Genomic DNA, 23159 nt, shown 5'->3' with positions numbered 1-23159 from the left:
GTATGCTTCATTTCTGAGACCATTTTGTCTTTCCATTTCCTGAGTTCCATCAAGTCCTTTTTTATTTATCCTGGTTTTTGTCCATTTTGCATTTCTGACTCAGAATTGTTTTTCATATCCTCAAGTGCCTGATGCCCTTAATTCTGTCTGAAGTGTGAATTTACACTCTTCTTTTGCCTCATGGTTATTTTGCAGGGAAGGATTTTCCTGAATTGATGGTTATAATTTTGTGTTTTCTGATTTTCTGTAAAATTTCTCTACTGACTTTTTCTCATTTTTATGATACTGGAGTGGTTTTTTTTTTTTTTTAATCTCTATTTTGAAAGGAGCCCTCTTCTGTCAGCCTAGCAAAGCCCAGGTACTTTACTAGGTTTTTCTGTCAAGTGTTTATTTTGGTGGTGGGAAAGGAGTTGAGTCCTTTGATTATGTGATTCTGTCTTACAGAACCCTAAATCCACCCCCACCTTCAACTTGCTTTTCTTCCTTTCTCCTTCATGTATTTGCTAAAAAGCACTTCGTTTCTTTTTACTTTTTTCTCCCTCCTCCAGAAGAAAGACTGCCCTAGTAAGTAATGCTTACCCTTTTAAATTATTACCCTTTAAACTGTATCTGTCTTCTTAAATGTTTTATCTGGTCCTATGCCACATGACCCTTTAAATCACACATACTTTAAAATCTCTTGCCTATACTCCAAGCTCTGATCTGCTTGGACATTTTTCCAGCATTTTAAAATTTAGGCTGAATTTAACTTTTCTAGTGGCCATTCAAAATCACCCTTAGGCACTTTTGCTAACCTCTCTCTTCTGTCTTCCTTGCAGTTTTTCTTGTTCTGCTTTTGCTCACAAAAAGCCTTATGGCAGAGTGGAGGTGGGAGGGAAGTATAAGGAACTGAACACCAGAACTTGTTGATTTTTTTATTTTTCTATTTACTCAAAGTTATTTTGCACTTTTGGCATTATCTGTCTCCAAGTATGTGTAAAGAACTTTCATAATCAGAGAAGTTGTTTCATACTGTTTTCAGTTTTTGAGACTAATAATTACATAGCTCCCATTGTTTTCTGCTACCTAGAAAATGTATAGGATATTTTCTGTCTCTCCAGAGGATGGGGAAGGAGCAGGATACAAATTTTTCAATTTAAAAAATGACCAACTTTAAGGGGAAAAGCAGGGCTCTAGCTGACTGTTGCCAAGAATGTGGCAATACGAGAAGAATACATTTAATTTTGTGTATCCAGAGTCAAACTCATGCTATGACTTCTTTTTCACTGACTCTCAACATCTGCCAAGGCACATTTTTTTGTTTGTTTGTTTGTTTGTTTGTTTTGGAGGGAGGGAAGGACACAAACAAAGTGGTTTGTAAAACTGACAGAAAGCACCATACCCACAGTGAGGCTCTCTCCAAGCCCTTGACATTATGAAATCAAAGTAATAATCAACTTTTGACAGATATAAAATAATAAACCCTTGTATATCTAGAGCAAGTTTAGTTTAAATGGATTTTTAAAAGCACCTAAACAGTATGTAGCAAGGTACATTCCAGATACTATTACCGGGTTAAAAAAGAAACAATAGAGTCAAGAAAAACTGAAAATAGAGGGAATGGTTGAGCTAGCTCTATTGTCATTAAACGCAATTTCCTTTCCATTTCACACAACTCTAAAAGTAAAAACAAAGCCACAATCCATTTGCTTCTAGAAACTACTCTGCAATTTGTGACGTGAACTGCTGACAACATATAGCAGACAACTAAAAATCCGAGGATATGTAACTCTATCATGACCTAACATATTTCATTTCCTCACCATGCCACCCAACCCTCCTCAACAAATTTGACTTCAAAGATAGAGAGTAGTGGTAAAATGTAAATACCAATTACATTAATTATAAAAACGTCCACACCTTGCCTTTTTTCTTTACAAAGTGCTGCAACAAGAAGGGTATTCTCCTTCTACAGACATTAAAACCAAGATTAAGTCATAGAAAGCCAATGACAACACTAAAATTCTAAAACACATGAGAAATTGAACTCTAAATTAGCCACAAGGTTAACAGCTAGAAGATTAAGCAGCTGTAGACATTAAAGTAACAGAACAAATAAAAAAGACTTAAGAGCATGCTGATTTCAAGTTCTCAGAAAAAATTCTGAAACTTGGTATCTTGGAAATACGAAATATATATCCATTGAAAGAAAACTCAATAATGGGGATAAATACCAGAATGTGTGAATTGGAAAACTCAGTACTAAGGGATTTATCCTGAATTCAGATACATGTATATATATATATATATATATATATATATATATATATATGCATATATATATATATGACAAAGGAGAATAGTTTAAAAGACTCCAATATATGTCTCATAGGAGGTAAAAAGAAAGAAATGGGAAGGGAGGGATAATGGAGATTTACCATACAACTGTTAACAGCTTTCCAGAACTAATTAAAGATAGGAGTCCTCAGATGAAGTGGTCTCAGAGTATTATGAAGAAAAACTTTTTTAAAATCCAAACCTGGACATCACTATAAAACTATAGTACATCTGGCACAAAGATAAAATCTTACAAACTGCTAGGGAAAAAAGGATGGATTATCTTCAGAGGAATGGCAAATAATCTTACAACAGCTGTCTTATCAACAGAAATAGATGGCAGAAGGCAATGAGTGATCTCAAATTAAAAAGAGGTACAGAATTCTATACCTGGCTTAGTCATCATTCAAGATTGTGAACAAAATAAAGACATTTTAGACACAGAAAGATTAGGAGACTGTGCTATTTACAGGCTGTCAGTGAAAGGAATACTAAAGGATATGAAACGCAAGAGGAAAACAAAAAGCATGACAACTGATAAGTATGTATATGATAAACATTAAAATACTTAAAATTAATAACTAATTTATTTGTTTTTAAGCAAAACAAACAGAAATGGTAGACAACAATGGGGAAGATGTGTGATGAAGGGGAAAATGCGCTCAATAGAAAGTTAAGGAACATGCTGGGGAAGACACAGAGTAGGAGGATCCTGAGCTCACCTCATCCCAGAGATACTCGAAGGCAAGCACATCCATTACAACTAACTCTGAAAACAGACTGGCAGAAAAGATCTTCCACACCTAATCACAGAGAGACCACAGAGAAGAGGGCACAAGGGGCAGAGACATAGCCAGGAGCTAAACCTCTGGATGACTACCTAAAATTGGGAGGGACATCACAAACATTGAGAAGTGGGGATCCAGACCCACACTGGGCACCCTACCCTGGAGATTTGCACTGGGAAGATGAGTCCCCTAATATATGGCTTTGAAAATCAGTGGGACTTAACTCCAGGAGAGCTAGTGGGTGTAATGAAATGGAGCCCCACCCTTAGAGAGCCCATGCTAAATAGCTCTGCCTGAGACAGCAGAGAAGCAGCAGTTTTAAAAGTGCCTGAGGTATAGGTGAATGAGATTTACATAATAATCTTACATTCGTGCAGGAGGAGCAGGGATTTATAGGAGATTTTTCTAGGCATGCGCCATTTATCTTGCTCTCCCCCAGCCTACACAGCCAGATGTTTGCAGAAGCCAGTTCTAATACTGCATCTACCTTGTTAGCACCAAATGTCTCACCTGGCATTCCCTAGCAGACTCATCTCCAAAGTGACTTGTGACCTGGGAAGGCAGGGGAGATAACCTCACACATCAGCATGCCCACAGTTCCAACAGCCAGCCAGGCCTCTCAGCTTCCTGTGCAGAAAGTAAGTCCTGTGTTCTGTGCACCTGCATGCAGCTGTAGCAGAGAGGCTAATTGCAGACAGTCAGGCTGAGTGCTGGCCCCACCTACCAATGAGCACTTGCTGTCATAGCCAGGCCTCTCAACAGTGAGGGAATAAACCATGCCTAGTATACCCAGAGCAGGCAAATCAGTTCATTGCAGCCTGTTGGGCTGAAGGCAACCGCAGCTCTGCCACAACAGGAAGGCAGACACATCCCACAAAGGGAATACCACTTGACCACTTGGTTCTGGTGACCAGAGGGCATTGCACTACAGAGCACCAGAGAACCTCTTCTATATGAGGATACTACTTTCAAGATTGGGAGATGTAGCTTACTCATCTAATATACAGAAACAAATGCAGAGTTACACAAAATACGGAGACAGAGGAATATGTTCCAAATGAAAGAACAAAACAAAAAAATCACAGAAAAAGAGCTAAATGAAATGGAGATAAGCAATATGCCTGATAAAGAGTCCAAAGTAATGGAAAAAAAAAATACTCACTGGGCTTGAAAAAGAATGGATGAACTCAGAACATCAACAAAGAGATAAAAAAAGAAAGAGAGCTGAAGAATACATGAAATGAAAAAATACTCTACGGGGATTCAGCAGCAGATTCAAGATGCAGAAGAATGAATCAATGATCAGAAGATAGGATAATGGAAAGCAACCAAGCTGTATAATAAAAAGAAAAAAAATAATAATAGAGAAGAGGTTAGGGGGAACTTCTTGATGTCATCAAGCATAAAACCATTCACAATATAAAAAATGACTAAAGTCAAAAGTTAGTAGGAGGAAGGAAATAATAAAGATCAGAATGGAAATAAATTTAAGATGAAAATAACAATAGAAAAGATCAATGAAAACAAAAGCTGGTTCTTTGAGAAGATAAACAAAATTGATAAACCTTTACTAGACTCATCAAGAAAAAAGCGAACTCAAAAACATAAAATTAGAAATAAAGGGGTAAAATAACAATTGAAATCACAAAAATACAAAGAATTACAAGAGAATACAATGAAAAATTATATGCCAAGAACCTGAACAACTTAAAAGAAATGTATAAATCTAGAAACATACAACCTTCCAAAGCTGCATCAAGAAGAAACAGAAAATGTGAATACATGGGATGTTTGGGTGGCTCAGTGGTTGAGCATCTGCCTTCAACTCAGGGTGTGATCCTTGAGTCCCTTATTGGGTTCCCTGCATGGAGCCTGCTTCTCCTTCCTCTGCCTATGTCTCTGTCTCTGTCTCTCTCTCTCTCTCTGTGTGTCTCTCATGAATAAATAAAATCCTTTTTTTTTTTTAAAGAAAAGAAAATGTGAATACACAAATTACTAACACCAAAATGGAATTGGTAATTAAAAAAAAAAACAAAAAAACTCCTACCAAACAAAGGTCTAGGACAGATGGCTTCACAGGTGAATTCTACCAAAAATTTGAAGAAGAATTAATATCTAGTCTCAAATTATTCCAAAAAAATAGAAGAGGGAGGAAACTTTTCAAATTCATTCCACAAGGCAAGCACTACACTGATACCAAAACCAGACAATGACTATATAGAAAGAGAACAACAGGCCAATATCCCTCATGAACATAGATGCAAATACCCTCAATAAAATATTAGCAAAGCAAATTCAATATACATTAAAAGGATCATTCACTCAACTAAGTGGGATATATTTCAGGGATGCAAGGTGGTTCAATATTCATAAATCAATGTGATATAATACATTAACAAGAGTAAGGATACAAAACCATTTGATTATCTCAATAGATGCAGAAAAGCATTTGACAAAATACAACATCCTTTCATGATAAAAACACTCAACAAAGTAGGCTTAAAGGGAATATACTTCAACATAAGAAAGGCCATATATGAAAAACTCACAGCTAACAACATACTCAATGGGAAAAAATTGAAGCCTTTTCTCTAAGATCAGGAACAAGACAAGGATGTCCACTCTCACCACTTTTATTCAACATAGTACTGGAAGTCCCAGCCAGAGCAACTGGATAAGAAAAAAAAAGGGGGGGGGGGGAGGCATCCATATTGGTAAGAAAGAAGTAAAACCTTTACTATTTGTAGAATACATGATACTATATAGAGAAAACCCTAAATACTTCACCAAAAAACTACTAGAGCTGATAAATAAATTCAATAAGGTCACACAGTATATAAAATTAATGTACAGAAATCTATTGAACTTATATACACTAATAATGAAGTAGCAAAAGGAGAAATTAAGAAAACAATCCCATCTATAACTGTATCAAAAAGATTAAAATACCTAGGAATAAATTGAACCAAGAAGGTGAAAGACCTATTCTCTGAAAACCAGAAGGCAATATGAAAAAGATTGAAAATGGCAAAAACAAATGGAAAGATATTCCAATGCTCAGGGATTGGAACAATTAATACTATTAAAATGTCCATACTACCGAAACCGATCTAAAGATTCAATGCAACCCCTACCAAAATACTCAGAGTATTTTTCATGGAATTAAAACGAATAACCTAATATTTGCATGGAACCACAAAAGACAGTATTTCACTTGAAATAATCCCCTCTGTTCCATCCATGTTGTTGCAAATAGCAAAATCTTATTCTTCTTTATGGCTAAGTAATATATATAAACCACAGCCTCTTTATCCATTCATCTGTTGGTAAAACCGACTTTTCATCCCTGTAACTTATTTATTTTACAATTAGAAAGTTGTTCCTCTTCATCACTTTCACCTATTTCAAAAACTGACTCCTGGAGTAGTGAAACAGGATAGAAAGCCCAGAAATAACCCTATGCATAAATGGTCAATTAATCTATGACAAAGGTGGCAAAAATATACAGTGAAGAAAACAGTCTTTTCAACAGATGGAGTTGGAAAAAGTGGACAGCTACATGCAAAAGAATGAAACTGGAATAGTTTGACATTTAAAAAATAAATTCAAAATGTATTAAAGACCTGAAACTATAAAACTCCTAAAAGAACACATAGGCATAATCTCTTGGAACATACTCTTAGCAGTGTATTTATGGATATATCTCCCCAGGCAAGAGAAACAAAAGTGGAAAATAAACTACTGAGCCTACATCAGAATCAAAAGCTTTTGCACAGCAAACAAACAAAATAAAAAGGCAACCTGAATGGGAGAAGGTATTTGCAAATATATACCAATAAGGGGTTAATATCCATAATATATAAAAAACTTACAGAATTCAAAAAACCAAACAATCCATTTAAAAGGTGTGCAGAAGATCTGAATACACATTTTTCCAAAGACATACAGATGGCCAATAGGCAAATGAAAAGGTGATCAACATCACTAATCACAAGAAAAATGCATATCAAAACCACAGGACACATCACCTCACACCAGTCAGAATAGCTAATATCAAAAAGACAAGAAATAACAAGTAGTAGCAAGGTTATAGAGAAAAGAGAACCCTTGCGCACTATTGGTGGGAATGTATATTGGTGCAACCAATGTGAAAAACATTATGAAGATTCTTCAAAAAATTAAAAATAGGAATACCATAAGATTCAATAATTCCACTACTAGGTATTTACTGAAAGAAAAAAATACTAATTAGAAAAGACATATACATCCCTATATTTATTATGGTGTTATTTACAATAGCCAAGATGTAAATCAACCCAAGTTACCAACAGATGAAAGGATAAAGAAGCTGTGGTTTATATATATTACTTAGCCATAAAGAAGAATAAGATTTTGCCATTTGCAAGAACATGGATGGAACAGAGGGGATTATTTCAAGTGAAATAAGTTAGAGAAAGATAAATACTGTATGGTTTCACTTACAAGTGGAATCCAAAAAAAACAAAACAAATGAACAAACAAAACACAGACTTTTAAAAGTCAGAGAACAAATTGGTGGTTGCCAGAGGGGAGATGGTTACTGAGGGGAATGGATGAAATAGGTAAAAGTGATGAAGAGGAACAAATTTCTAATTGTAAAATAAATAAGTTACAGGGATGAAAAGTACAGCATAAGGAACAGTCAATAATACTGTAATAACGTTGTATGGTGCCTACACTTAATTGTAATGAGCACTGAGTAATATATATAATTGTTGAATTACTACATTACATACCTGAAGCTAACATAATAGTATTGTTTTTTTATTTTTTCATAATAATATTGTATGTCAACTATACTTCGTATTTTAAAAATAGATAAAATATTAATAAAATTCTTGCCTGCTTGAAAAAGGTAAAGATATTGAACAATTTTGTTTTTGCTAGAAAACTTTCTATTCTATATATTTAAAAATTTTAAGAGCAACCACTAAGAAAAACCTGCACACTATTGCTTCCAAGACAGTAGAGTTTTTAAAAGGATTAAAAATCAAGATAACAGAGAATATGAAATAGAAGAAAAAAAAAGTATGACAACCAAAAAATACATACTTCTCTCAACACACTGATATACAAAGATGGTATACATAATTCCTACTATATTAGAAATCACGATCATGTAAGCAGATTTAACACACCTATTTAAAATAAAAATATCAAGAAGCATATCTTCTATTTGCAGTGCCCTGATTTCTGCTAAAAACATTAGTATATTAGCAAGACTTGCTTGAAAAGTGGCTGACAGGGCAAATGGACAACGTCTCAAATGTTTATTTTCCTTACAAATGGTACCCAAACTGAAGTTAAATGAGAAGGAAAAGGGGGCACCTAGGCCTTAGTGGGTTCATCATCTGCCTTCAGCTCAGGTCATGATCTCCAGGTCCTGGAACTGAGCCCCACATCAGGCTTCCTGCTTAGCGAGGTCTCTGCTTCTCCCTCCCTCCCTCTCTCTCTGCCATTCCCCATCACTCATTCTCTCTCACTCTCTCAAATAAATAAATAAAATCTTTTAAAAAAAAATGAGAAGGAAATAATAATAATTTAAGACCAGATGGAAGAGAGTCAGAAGCATTGGAAGTGTGGACAAATGTGGTTGTTTATAAAGAACTACATACATATAGTTCTAAAGAGACAAGAAAAGGCACCAGCACCTAACATTACTCAGCCTTTTGGGGGGGGGGGGGCAGGGAGGAGCACTGGGAGAGGGAGAGAGAGAATTTAAGTGGGATCCATGCCCAGCACATAGCCCAACATAGCTCAATCTCACAACTCTGAGATCATGACCTCAGCTGAAATCAAGAGTTGGGACACTTAAGCAACTGAGCCACCCAGGCACTCCTCAGATAATTCTTTACTCCAGTTCAGTTTGTTTTCCTTTATTATAGCTTCGGACAATGCACCAGACACTCTTTTGTATGCTACAGATTAATCCAACTTAAATTGTTGAAACCTAACTGGAGATATTAACCCCACAAAGCCCCAGTTGAAGCTACAGATAGACCTTCTGCCATTCCAACATAATCATTCCTCTGCAACCATCATTTCCAGCTTCTAACCTAGTAAGAAGCAACATGTTGCCTCTCTATCTTAAGGGATGTTAGTCTTATATTAGATGCCAGCCTTTCTTCTTCAGGTGAACTTAATTCATAAGTTTTTACAGTACTGTGAATCCTTTAACTACTGAGACTCAGCATCAGTGGATTTCAGAGAAACCTAAGATCCAGGCAGGAAAGTGACTTTACTGGTCACACTGCTGCAGGTGGAACAGCTAAGAACAGAATCAAATCCGGTCTCTCACTTACATGCCAGGGCTTTTCCCCACTGTGTCACTTAAGTGTAGAAGGGCAAGGATGGAAAGGACAATAAAATAACTTCATTTCTCACAGTACCTTTGGCCTGGTTACCCAAAACCTTTCCTGTTCTAAATTTCTTCACTTTGCTGAAGTTATTATTCATTCCTAGGAGGGCTCACAGAGAGGTTCTCAGTGGAGGCTTAGAATAGTGCCACGTTCCAATCCATCATTTCCTTGAATGTTGGCATCAGTCCCAGGCTGTTGTCTCCTTCTTCCAGCCAGCAAAGCTCCTGTAAACAACACAGTGGCTTCCTCCTTGGGAGAAGCAAGTGCAGTCATTTCAATCTTGATGCTACTTTATTTCTAAAAGCAGATATTTATCTTTAAGTCTCCTTTTCAAGGAAGCAAGACTCGGCACCAGGAAGCTACCTGACTGCACCACAGCTGTGCTGAGTGTGTGAGAAAGAACCAAGTCCTTGGGATCCCTGGGTGGCGCAGCGGTTTGGCGTCTGCCTTTGGCCCGGGGCGCGATCCTGGAGGCCGGGGATCGAGTTCTGCGTCGGGCTCCCTGCATGGAGCCTGCTTCTCCCTCTGCCTGGGTCTCTGCCTCTCTCTCTCTCTCTCTCTGTGACTATCATGAATAAATAAATAAAATCTTTAAAAAAAAAAAAAAAAGAACCAAGTCCTCTCCTTAATACCTTCAGGCAAGGAGAAAGGTTCACATTTTAGAAAACTTTCTTGGAATAACCATATTTACAAATAAATGCAAACACAAAAGCACTGGAAAATTCCTAAGTCACAAATGTTTCCATGTGTATCAGGATCCAGAGTCAGACTCTGGAGGTGAACCCAAAAGTGGATGGATACTGAGGGAGGGTAGAAGGAAAAGGGAAGCAGAGAAATCAAGGGCTGTCCAGAGGATATCACAGCTTTCTTTTACTTCCTTTTCTCTGACAGCCCATCTGCCAGAGGGCCTTCCCATGAAGGAGTGAGCTGGGTCTCTCAGAAAGAGCTGGAGGCCAGGCAGCACTCCAGTGCCATCATTTTCAACCCTTCTTTGTGGCTTCTAGGAAGGTCTTGTGGCATGGACTTCATTCTTTTGGAGAGAAAAAAAACCAAAAACCAAAAAAAAAAAAAAAAAAAAAAAAAAAAAACTACATAATGTGGATTTACCTATTCTTCAGTTAAACACTTTGAAGATATTCAGGAGAAACTTAGTCCCTTTAAGAAATAAAGTTATATTATTCAGCCTTGGTGAATAAACTACAAACAGCTGGGAACAGACAAAATGCCTCTGTGTGAATCGACTTTAAAAGGAACATTACAATCTAATCCAATCTCCTCAATGTACAGATAAAAAAACTGGGACCCATACAGATTACCTAAGACCAGCATCACAAGCCGAGTTGGTGGCAGATCTAATGACTACACTATACCTTAAGTGTCCAACATCAGGGTGAGCAACTGTCCTACCAGACCAGGCTTGCCATGAGAGAGAGAGAGGACTCCAGAGGTTGTCTATCATTGAGAGGGGGAAGAAACTCAGGCTGGGAGACACTGGTAAGTGTTCATCCTGAATGGCAGCAAGATGACTTACAGAGCTAATATCTGGATTCTACAAAGCATCTGAGTGTACAAGGGAGAGGTCATGGTAGAAGGAAAAAAGGGGAAAGAAAAAATACAAGCTTTGTGACAACGATTCACTACTTCAACAATCAGGGATTGTGTTAAGTGCTGGTTAATAATGAAAAGCAAAGACAAGAGGAAAATAATTATTAACCTACTTGAGCTAGAGATCAGGGTTTCATCATTATTAAGAGATTTTTTCCTTTACATTTACTGGGAGTATATTCTATTATAAGTGTTTTTATACCTTGGTTCTGGAAAACCTTTATTAGAAACACTTTGGAGGATGCCTGGGTGGCTCAGCGGTTGATCATCTGCCTTTGGCTCAGGGCATGATCCTGGAGTCCTGGGATCAGTCCCACATTGGGCTCCCTGCAGGGAGCCTGCTTCTCCCTCTGCCTATGGTCTCTGCCTTCTCTGTGTGTCTCTCATGAATAAATAAATAAAATCTTTTTTTTTTTTTTTTTTAAAGAAACACTTCGGATCTTTGTTAGAATGCAGATTCCTGGGCTCTCCTCCAGGGTTACTGGCTCAGAAGCCTGAATTTCAAATACTGACATATAAGAATCAACACTAGTCATAATCCCATCACCAAAGAATTAGATAGACCCTATTTGTCTTCCAGTCCTCCCCACAGCCATTTCAGAGTCAGAAGTGTAGAGATAGTGAGTGCCCTCAAATCACTAAGGTTGCTCAGAGCCTGCCAGGCCTTGCCATCAGGACTTCTCTCCCCACCATGTCAGGAAGGACAGATGGACTGAACTGGGCTAGATCACAGTTGGTTTAATTTTAAGATTCTATCTTTTTGGTCTAAAAGTCCAAATACATATAATTTTGTTAATGAAAACCATACCACATTTTCTGCCATAAGTATGCATTTCCTTTAAAGTCAGGGGAGGAAGAAAGTTAATGTATGAAAAATTAGCAAAACAAGAGATATTATTATTGATTTTCTGGGCCAAAACTCAATTCCTGCTTTTCTCAGTAGGGCCAAAGACAGAGCACCCCTAGCCCAGTCAAGCTCTCCTACCAAGTAGCAGCTCCTCAGGGTACAGGCCAGTGCCATGTATGGCCTGGAACTATCCTGCTCTGTCTACAACCCTAGCTCCTTGGTAAGGATAGAAATTCCTGAGGAGTGGGGCACATGGCAGGGAATGTGGGCAGGGCGAGTGGCCTTTGGCTGGCTCACTCCAAGCTCTCTCTAGAGTAGGGCAGCATGGTAGTCAGGTATGAAAGGAAGCAGAGTGAGCCAGAATCCATACTAGGTAACTGCACTAAACTAAGGATACCTGCTCATTTTCCCAAACCAAGAATGCCCTGTAGGACAAAAAGGGGTGAAGAAGGCAACAGCCTTTTCATCACCAAATTGCCGAGGCAATTCTGAGAAATCTGTTTTGAGGAGATTGAAAATAGAGCAGTAATCACTACCTTTGAGACTGGATTCCCTAAATATAATGAGTAGCACTCAACTCCTGATTATCTCTGCCCACTGAGCACAAAGGAAATCAGGAGGAAAGAAAGAATGCTGACACTTCTCAGGACTTGAGAGTACCAACACTACTGCCCTAATTCTCTGGAATGTGCACAAGGATTACCATAAAAGCTGAGCACAAACTCTAGCAAGTGCCTGCCCATCTTAATGAAGGTATATCCACCGCCTCCTCCGTCTGCAACAGCCCTTGGATATCTGCAATGGTTTACAGCTTTCCATCTTATCCATGCTCACCTAATAACAGGACCTTAATATGGAAGTCTCCATGCAGGAGATGAAGCAAAGGAAAGAGCAGAATACTGCAGTATCTTAATTCCCCTCATTTCCAATGAGGCCAGTTTTATACTAAAATATATTTCTATTTGTGTATATACATTTGCACATGCATTTTCAAAGAACATATAAAAACACTATCAATAATTACCCTATAAAGCCAATATTGGTTATTCCCAGTGATTTCAATTTTTTTACATTTTTCTGTATTTCCCAATTTTTATCATGAAAGTAATCTTTTCATAAACAATTTATAAAATGTTACTTTAAAAGGTATTAATGGTTATTATTTATCCAGAGATGAACATGGTGTGCAATAGACAGATAAGGCCATTTGTGTTGTGCAGTGTCTAAAAGTAGATGGAAGAAATGCTGTGGAGATAGAAACCTCACTTTATCTTCTCTGTAGCCCTTTTGTTGCTACTCATCTGTAAAGTTCCAAGGCCTCTACCTAACGATTTCTTGGAGCCCTTATTGATTATATATATTTTTTAAATTGTTTAAGATTAAACCACAACTTCCTCCAAACTAGTGTACTATCAAAACTTTTTAACTAAGATGCCAACAAATTGCCAAATGATTAAACCAAATTTTCACGTGTTATTTTCCTTCCTTCTTCTCTCATGATGGAGGTTTTAGCAGGCAGTGTAAAAGCAGATGGATGGGAGAATTATTTGTAAAATTATTAATTTCTGAACAATTGAGAAGTTGAATATATCAGTTTTACATCATGGAAATGATGAAACTTAACTATTTATGGACTTCTTAAAGCTAAAAATCAAACTACACACAAGTATCATAAATGAGAATTTTCTTCTTTAACCAGTATACAAGTCTTTTACTAAGACACTTTATCTGCTTCACCCTTCCCCAGCAAACAGTGCATGCTTTCAAATTCATCTGGAGCTAAGAAAATTTCCCTGAACAACCCTAATTATCAGATGATAATAGATAAGCTCCATAAAGCTTTTGTTTCTTCTATCCTAGATATTTTCACTATGTAATTCAATAACACAGCATTATACATAAAACTATAATCAGATGAAGCTCAACTTTTTTGCTAGGATCCATAATGCTTGAGAATGTTACTCACACTGCTCCCATGTTTGAAGGTTGTGGTTCTCTAAAGGATGATATTAATAAAAGAAAAACTGTTGCTGCCAGATGGTAAAAATAATATACTACAAAACCCAGGATTGTGAAAAAGGACCATTTGCCATTTTATTTGATGAAACTGTCATGGGATGAATAATAGAATCAGAAGACCCAGGTAGGCATTAAAAAAAAAAAAGAAAAAGAAAAACACATAGCCCTACATATTAATAGTTACATGAACTTGTCTAGATTACTTACTTTCTGTACTTTAAAATGGGGTTTGTTGTTGTGAGGATTTAAATAAGGACAATGTCTGTGAAAATATGTACAATTGTTGTAGAACACAGCTATCTACCTGAGGGAAACAAAGAAGCTTTAATCTGGGGGCTCTATGTCCTTAGAAGTACCACCTGCATAGCTGGGAAGGCCTGGAGCAGCTGATGGAGCTGGAGTTAATGAGGTTAAGTGTGGAAGAAAACAAAAAAGATTTCCTAGCTTGAGGCAGTGGTACACTCCTTATCTCTCAGTGAGTATAAGTTTCCAGGAAGACTCTTCTTGGGAATTCTCTGTGGGGGTCAAACTGTAAGTTAGGAGAAAGAGAGAGAGAGAGAGAGTTAGGTAGATGGCTCCATCTATTAATGGAGCCCTCTGCCATGTTACCACTAGTTGTTCCACATTTAGAGCTGATGGGACCCAACTGCAGTAGAAATGGAAGCAAGTGCAAACTGGGAAAACAACATTCAGCTGTGGGTCTTTGGGGCCTCTGGCCTGATTAAGTGGTACACCAAGAGTGCCAAAGGCCAGTCTTGTTTCTGATAAGATGTCTGGATTTTATTTTCATTGCAATAAGAAGGTCACGGAAGAATTTTAAGCCAGGAGCAATGAAAGTCCCTCCTTCTTCTTGGGGCACAACAACTATAGCATGTACTTAGCAATGCGTCAGTGATTCTTAACCAGATCCTATATTCTGTTTGTTCATGATCATCTACCGATATTAAGGTATGGTAACAAGTTAAAATTACAAGGTATGGTAACAAGTTAAAATTACAACAAATCCGGGGATCCCTGGGTGGCTCAGCAGTTTAGTGCCTGCCTTTGGTCCAGAGCAATCCTGGAGTCCCGGGATTGAGTCCCGTGTTGGGCTCCTGGCATGGAGTCTGCTTATCCCTCTGCCTGTGTCTCTGTCTCTCTCTCTCTCTCTGTCGATCATAAAAATAAAAAAAAGAAAAAAAATACAACAAATCCACCAAAAGATATCCCTATTTACCTGGAAGAAATGTTACATTATAATTTAAGAAGTTAGAATTTCATGTATGTTAATAGCTCTAATTAATAAGATAAACCTTTCCTTTTGGGATTTGGCAGTGATAACAGCCCAAGCAGGAGTGCCATTTGAATCCCTGGAAACCTAAAATAACATTTTTACAAAAAAAAGCAGCAGTGTTCACAGTAACTAACTTGGCCTGGAAAATAGAGAATTGGAAATGTAAAGATGGTATCTTTAACAAGTGTCATTCTACTATTTTACAGCTCTTGCCAATACAGCACTTTAAAGGATATGCATTACAGTGAATTTCCAATTGAAAAAGTAAATCCCAAATATGGGCAAAATTAGCAGCCCCACTCCTTGCCATTGTAATAAATGATTAAGTAGGTGTTATAAAGATGAAAAAGCAGAGCATCTCTTTCTAATCCTGACAGACATCCTCCCCTTCTTCACTGATCCTTTATCTTGCAGTGAAGACCTGCATAAGGAAGTTGATTCCTGGTATGTTCCTGATACCTGGTATGTTCCTGATAAGACACTGTTGGTGAACTTGTGCCAAGTTTCTATGAACCTCGGAAACTGGGTGGGTATCTGTGCTCCTGATTAATGCTGTTCAGCAAACAGACCAAAACTACATTAAGTATAATCACTAGCAGGGAGGGATAGTCACAAGAGCTCCTGTGGTTGAGCTGCTCTGAGGCCACTAACTCAACTGGCGGCAGTCAGGGCTTTCATGCCCATGTGCTGAGATGAGCCTGAGTTGAGATCATGAAGACATGATGGCCCCTTCTGTTCTGGGGTCAATATAGGATGGGCCTCCTCTCCTCTCAATTCCTCCACATCCTAAAAGGTAGATTTTCTACCTTTAATCTCTTTCAGACTTGAGACTACTTTGTAATAAAACTATTCTCAATTTACATCACATATGGATGATTATTCTATCTCCCTCATATGCTGCAACATCCTCCAAGTCAGAGTCATCACTCTTGATCCCCATTCACCCATTATATAAACATTTCAAATAGTATATGAGAAAGTAAAATAAAGAGTAAATGTCTTACAGCCTTACTCCCCAAAGATGACCACTATTAAGTTTCTTGCATCTGTCCCCATAAATGTTTGTGGGCATATACAAACTTCTGTGTTATTCAATGTTTGGTCCAATGAACAAAACTTAAAAGAAATATGGATATACAGAATTTTAAGTCATTTCTGGTTTAGAGTAGTATATAATTATAAGTAACTGCAAAGTAAGATGTGTATGGACATTCCAACGTAATACAACCTGCCTCCATCAACCACTCATACGGTCTCCACCTTCCAGGACTTCAGCAAGTATTGCATTTGGGTAGCAGGTGGAATTACCAGAGCACAAGCCTGGTGAGTCCAGCTCTATCTCCAACACATGGTGGGTACTCCCTAGCCAAGTCACTCCACTTCTTTGAATCTCAGTTTCCTCTCCTACAAAAGGAGAAGGTGTTTTCAAAGGTCCCTTTGAGAGTTCAGAATTGAAGCTGATAATCAAGTACTGATAAATAAAACAGGTACACCAAGGCCAAAGTATGAAAATCAAACACAATTATCACAGCTTACCAGGAAAATAAGGATGCAAATTAAACTGGAGCAGTTATTTGAAAAATATTTTCAATTGAGGTATAACTGACATATAACATTATATTAGTTTTAGGTATACAACATAATGACTTTATATTTATATACAGTGAAAAATAATCATCACAGTAAGCCTAGTTAACATCCATCACCATCCAAATTACAAAAATATTTTTTTCTTGTGATGAGAACTTTTAAGATCTAATCTGTTAGCAACTTTCAAATACACAATGTAGTATTATTAACTATAGTCACCATGTTGCACATTATATCACCAGAACTTACTTATTTTATAACTGGAACTTTGTACCTTTTGATTGCCTTTACCCATTTTGTCCTTTCCATACCCATGAACTTGGATTTCTTTGGTTTTGTTTTTTATAATCCACATATAAATGAGATCATACAGTATTTGTCTTTCTCTGTCTGACTTATTTCACTTAGCATAATCTCCTCTAGGTCCATCCAAGTTGTCACACATGGCAAGATTTTATTCTTTTTTATGGTTGAATTATATATATATTATATATATATAATATATATATATATACACACACACACACACACACACACCCCCACAACTTCTTTATCCATTCATCCATAGATGGACATTTAATTTTCATATCTTGGCTATTGTAAATAATGCTGCAATAGGGGGTGCATATACCTTTTTGAGTTAGTGTTTTCATTTGTTTTGGATAAACACCCAGTCATAGAATTGCTGGATCATATGGTAGTTCTATTTTTAATTTTTTGGCCAACAGGTTTCTGTTTTCCATAGTGGCTGCATGAATATATATTCCTACCAACAGTGCACAAGGGTTCCTTTTCTCCACATCCTTGCCAATGCTTGTTCTTTCCTATTTTTTGATGACAGCATCCTAACAGATGTGAGATGATAGCTCACTGTGGTTCTAACTTACATTTCTCTGATGACCAGTGCTGTAGAACATCTTTTTCATATGGCTGTTGGCCATCTGTATGACTTAGTTGGAAAAATGTCTGTTCAGATCTTTTGCCCATTTCTTAATTGAAATGTTTGGGTTTTTTGCTACTGAGTCATATTAGTTCTTTATATATTTTGATAATTAACCCCTTACAAGATCTATGATTTGCAAATATTTTCTCCCACTCAGTAGGTTGCCATTTCATTTTGTTGATAACTTCCTTTACTGTGCAGAAGCTTTTCAGTTTGATGTAGTACTTTATTTTTGCTTTTAGTGTCAGATTAAAAAAACCATCAAGACCATTGTCAAGGAACTTACCTCCTATGTTTTTTTGTAGGAGTTTTATGGTTTCAGGTCTTACATTCAAGTCTTTAATCCATTTTGAGTTATTAGTTTTTTGAGATGGAAATTTCAATTTCATTATTTTGCCTGTGGCTGTCCAGTTTTCCCAACACCATTCATTGAAGAGAATGTCCTTTCCTCCACTGTATATTCTTGGCTCCTCTGTCATAAATTAATTGACCACATATACATGGGTTTTTTTCTGGGCTCTCTATTCTGTTCCACTGATCCATGTGTCTGTTTTTATGCCAATACCATGATTACTATAGCTTTGTAATATAGTTTGAACTCAGGAAGCATAATACTTCCAGCTTTGTTCTTCTTTGTCCAGATTGCTTTGGCTATTTGGGATCTTTTATGGTTCCACACAAATTTAAGAATTCTTTGTCTAGTTCTGTGAAAAATGCTATTGGAATTTTGACAAGGATTACACTGGATCTCTAGATTGTACTGGGTGGTATGGATAGTTTAACAATATCAATTCTTCTAATCCACGAGCACAAAATATCCACCCATTTATTTGTGTCTTTTTCAATTAGTTTCATCAATGTCTTACAGCTTTCACTGTGCAGGTCTTTTACTTCAATTACATTTATTCTTAGGTATTTTATTCTTTTTTGATACAACTGGAAATGGGATTTTCTTAATCTATCTTTCTTTCTTTCTTTCTTTCTTTCTTTCTTTCTTTCTTTCTTTCTTTCTTTCTCCTTTCTTTCTTTTCTTTCTTTCTTTCTTTCTTTCTTTCTTTCTTTCTTTCTTTCTTTCTTTTTCTTTCTTCTTTCTCTTTCTTTCTTTCTTTCTTTCTTTCTTTCTTTCTTTCTTTCTTTCTTTCTCTCTCTCTCTCTCTCTCTCTTTCTCTCTCTCTCTCTTTCTTTCTTTCGATTTATTTGACAGAGAGAAAGAGTGCACACACACCAGGGGGAGCGGCAGAAGGAGAAGGAGAAACTGGCTCTCTGCTGAGCAGGGAAGCCAATGTGGAGCTCGACCCTAGGACTCCGAGGATTGTGACCTGAGCCAAAGGCAGATGCTCAACCCACTGAGCCACCCAGGCACCCCTTAATTTCTCTTTCTTAGAATATAGAAACAACAGATTTTTGTATATTGATTTTGTATCCTGCTACTTTATTTCTTTCATGAGTTCTATCAGTTTTTTGGTAGAGACTTGGTTTTTCTCTATATAATACATAATCTACAAATAGTTTTACTTCTTTCCTTTTTTAATTTAGATCCTTTATTTCTTTCTCTTCCTAACTGCTTGGCTAGGACTTCCAATACTTTGTTAAATAAAAGTGGTGAGAATGACTACCCCTGCTTTATTTTTGATCTTATGATGAAGTATGATGTTACTTATGGGCTTGTCATATTATGGCCTTGATTACGTTGAGGTTCCTTCTATACTCACTTTGTTGAGAGTTTTTATCATAAGTGGATGTTGAATTTTGTCAAGTGTTTTTTCTAAAGCTATTTAGATGGTCATATAGTTTTTATCCTTTGTTTTGTTAATGTGGCATATTACACTGATTGATTTGCAGATGTTGAACCATCTTTGCATCTCTGGAATAAATGCCACCTGGTCATGGTGTATGATCCTTTTAATGTATGTTGAATTCGGTTTGCTAAGATTTTGCTCAGCATTTTTGCATCTATGTTCATCAGGAATATTGGCCTTTAATTTTCTTTTCTAGTGGCATTTTATTTGGTCTTGATATCAGGGTAATGCTGGCTGCATAAAATGAGATTGGAAGCATTCCCTTGGAGCAATTTTTTAAAACAATTTCCTGATCTATAATTCATAGGGAATCCACTTCTTGTTTTACCAGAGGTATATCAAGCAATATACACTGATCCTGAAGTTATCTTAGGATATAGCCACAATCCTTCAGAAGTAGAGCCAACCCATGTTTACTCATTTCTCAGCAATGCATGTGACCTTCTCATCAGCCTCAGAGAGCTTGTGAGTATTTTTCCATTGTCAAGAGTCATATATAAGTTCAATGTTAAATTCAGTAGCTACAGGGCCACAATTTAAGCAACTAGTTAACATCATAATTCCTATTTGCTACCCAGTGACAATTAGCTGCCTACCAGGGAGGAGGTTCCTGTTGATCAGACCACATATGCTGTTCTGTCCTGTTTGTTCTGTTTTGACAGGGTCCTTTACTAGGAGCATAGATAAATATCCGGAGGAGTGTCAAAGTGATGAGGGAGGGACTTGAGAGAAAGGGAAAAGGTGCTGGAAGCAGGTAGGGTACCATCAGTGTTAAACATCTATTGGGCGATTTGACTGCAAGCCAACAGCAGCAAAGCTACTAATAATGGTTGAAAACCTTTGTTCTAGGGCAAAGCTAGGCAAAGGAAAGTGGCATTCACAGTGTCCTTGTCAGGTGTTTTTGCCATTTCTCTCAGAGGCAGGAGAGCTGGAGGTTAACAGAACAAACTCTGGAGTTAGAAAGATACGGGTGCTGCCACTATTAGACTATTACCTAATCAATTCTGACCCTCTATTGTTTATTTATCTCAAAGAGACAGACAAGGCAATACATGCATTGTGCTTATTATTATTATCATCTGGAACTGTGGATTCTGTGGGTTATCTCCCACTAAACACAAGAACCTTAAAAAACAATTACAAACAAAACTGAAAAATTATCCCCTGGTAAAGGAGCTGTTCTTACCTGAAAGGAATTCATATAGCGAAGGGATGGAGGCAGTGTGGCATTATTCCTTGATAAAATCAGCAGCAGCTCTAAGCAGGTTGCAGAGGGCAGGGTTAGAGAGTGGATGCTGATGTCACTTTCCCAAGCACTGGAAAGCCTGAAACATAATGATGTGGATAGTTTCATAATTGTGGGGTACTTGGGTTGCTCAGTCAATTAAGCATCCGATTCTTGATTTCAGCTCAGGACATGATCTCAGGATGGTGAGATCCAGCCCTGTGTTGGGTTCCAGGCCTGGCATGATTCTTTCTTTCTCTCTCTCTCTCTCACTTCCTGTGCCTCTGCCCCTCTCCCACCCGCTCCGTACTCTCTCTCTTAAAAAAATAATAATTTTATAATTGTATCTGTTCATAATTGTTTCAAAAATCTGATGGAGAAGAAGACTTTCAACTGTGAAAGGGAAAAACAATGCACAAAAATAGAAATAAAATGGTTATACTAAAATTTCACAGAGTAAATGTCTAAGACATTTTTATAGTGTTTTTGATATGAAACAGATTAGGCAATTTTTTCAGGTCAACATCTCATGTTCAAAGTTTAAGAGTCACATGAAATGCAATCTTATTTGTGAGGGACATATGTGGGGTGGGGAATGGATGATATAGCTAACAGATTGAATGCTTCCTATATTCTATTCCCTCTTCTATATGTAACATCGTGTTCACCCCTCAGATACCAATGAAATGGAACTGTTGCTGTCTTCTTTCTACAGATGTGGAGATTGTTTTTGAGCTGGATATGCCCTATGAAATATCTAGTTCGTTGATTTTCAAACCTTTAAAAAGTAATGGAATCCTTTTATCAAGAAATCTTGTGAAAGCTCCATTTGTAATACAAATAAAAGCAAAGCTGCTCTGTTGGAAGGGCAAAGGTTGGCAGGAGGCTCTCTTCATCTTTCAAAGTAGCCTATGAAGCATCTCTGCTACATCCTGTTGAACCTACTTGAAAATTCTTTCCATTCAAGAAATGAAGAAACTGAAGGATAGAAAAGTAGAGAGACTTCTCTGGGATGAGGTATGTGTTTAGAAAATGTTTATAGCAGCAATGGCCACGATAGCCAAACTGTGGAAGGAGCCTCGGTGTCCAACGAAAGATGAATGGATAAAGAAGATGTGGTTTATGTATACAATGGAATATTACTCAGCTATTAGAAATGACAAATACCCACCATTTGCTTCAATGTGGATGGAACTGGAGGGTATTATGCTGAGTGAGGTAAGTCAGTCGGAGAAGGACAAACATTATATGTTCTCATTCATTTGGGGAATATAAATAATAGTGAAAGGGAATATAAGGGAAGGGAGAAGAAATGTGTGGGAAATATCAGAAAGGGAGACAGAACGTAAAGACTGCTAACTGGGAAACGAACTAGGGGTGGTAGAGGGGAGGAGGGCGGGGGGTGGGAGTGAATGGGTGACGGGCACTGGGGGTTATTCTGTATGTTAGTAAATTGAACACCAATAAAAAATAAATTAAAAAAAAAAGAAAATGATATGGCTGGATCTAGAATCCTGGTTTCTGGACTTCCCTTCTAATGTTTAATGTAAAGGGGAAAATCAGAAAATCATTATGGAAAAAACAATGTAATAAGAATAGGTTATATCTTATGCTATCAATTCTTCTATTTACCTATTTCCTACCTGTGTCTGTATCAAAGTATCTCTTATCACTGTCCTAATTCTTAAAGAGAAATTATATATATGTAGATGTACGCCACTTATGTAAACTTCTTTCTGTGAAGCTACCTAAAAAATTCTGGAATGTCAGAGAGCATCAGGGGCTGAAGGCGTAATGGATTTTAACACTTATATGAGTCACAGGAGATGGTTTAGCTGTGTCAGCAGTCAGATTACTTGTGCCAATACATTTTTGATGTGGGGTGGGGAATTAACTCTTCTTTGCAGCATTTGCCAATTAGTTGGACTGGAATAGGACACTGCCCACTTTCCCAAAAAATGGTCTGTTTTCAGCAACAGCACATTTGAATGTCTTCTCCATGTTTTAATGTCTTCTCTATTTTATATTGATTGCTATGTTATTCTTTCTCCTTTTATTAATTATACAACATTTTCAACATTTTTCTAGGATGGAAATAAAAATCTTGCTGTCTTTGGTAAAAGTCAAATGTAGTACTAGTACAGTGGCTCTAAGCTCAGTCTCCCTACCCCCTTCCTTATGCTCTCTACAAACCATGTAATTACTTGTGTTACATTAAACACACAGTGTCTTGCTCATACAGTTTTCTGGGCCTGGAAGGCTATTAAGCTACCTGGTGAACTTCTGTTTATCCTGCAAGACCCACATATGTATCATTTCCTTGGAGACTCTTCTTGTTTCCTTTTTAAGAATTAAC

The 23159-nt window shown here is 37.2% G+C and overlaps 1 protein-coding gene across 13 annotated transcripts in view; it reads right to left on the bottom strand.

Annotated features, from left to right (window-relative positions):
* UBE3D (ubiquitin protein ligase E3D) overlaps window positions 1–23159 on the bottom strand; it is a 203117-nt gene that overhangs the window by 96219 nt on the left and 83739 nt on the right. For 12 of the 13 annotated variants that reach the window (XR_012033906.1, XR_012033908.1, XR_012033907.1 and 9 more), the window contains one exon: window positions 20765–20903. Coding sequence is in view for 9 of the 13 variants with exons in the window: in XM_072832229.1 (XP_072688330.1) it covers window positions 20765–20903 (139 nt within the window). In the remaining 4 variants the exon portion in view is untranslated. Of the gene's footprint in view, window positions 1–20764; window positions 20904–23159 lie in introns of those variants that run through there. The other variant, XR_012033909.1, reaches the window with a different exon arrangement.

Source organism: Canis lupus, chromosome 7 (genome assembly GCF_048164855.1).
Source record: "Canis lupus baileyi chromosome 7, mCanLup2.hap1, whole genome shotgun sequence".
Classification (NCBI taxonomy): Eukaryota; Metazoa; Chordata; class Mammalia; order Carnivora; family Canidae; genus Canis; species Canis lupus.
The sequence above is the reverse complement of the archived record's forward strand: the minus strand, read 5'-3'. Positions and strand labels throughout refer to the sequence as shown.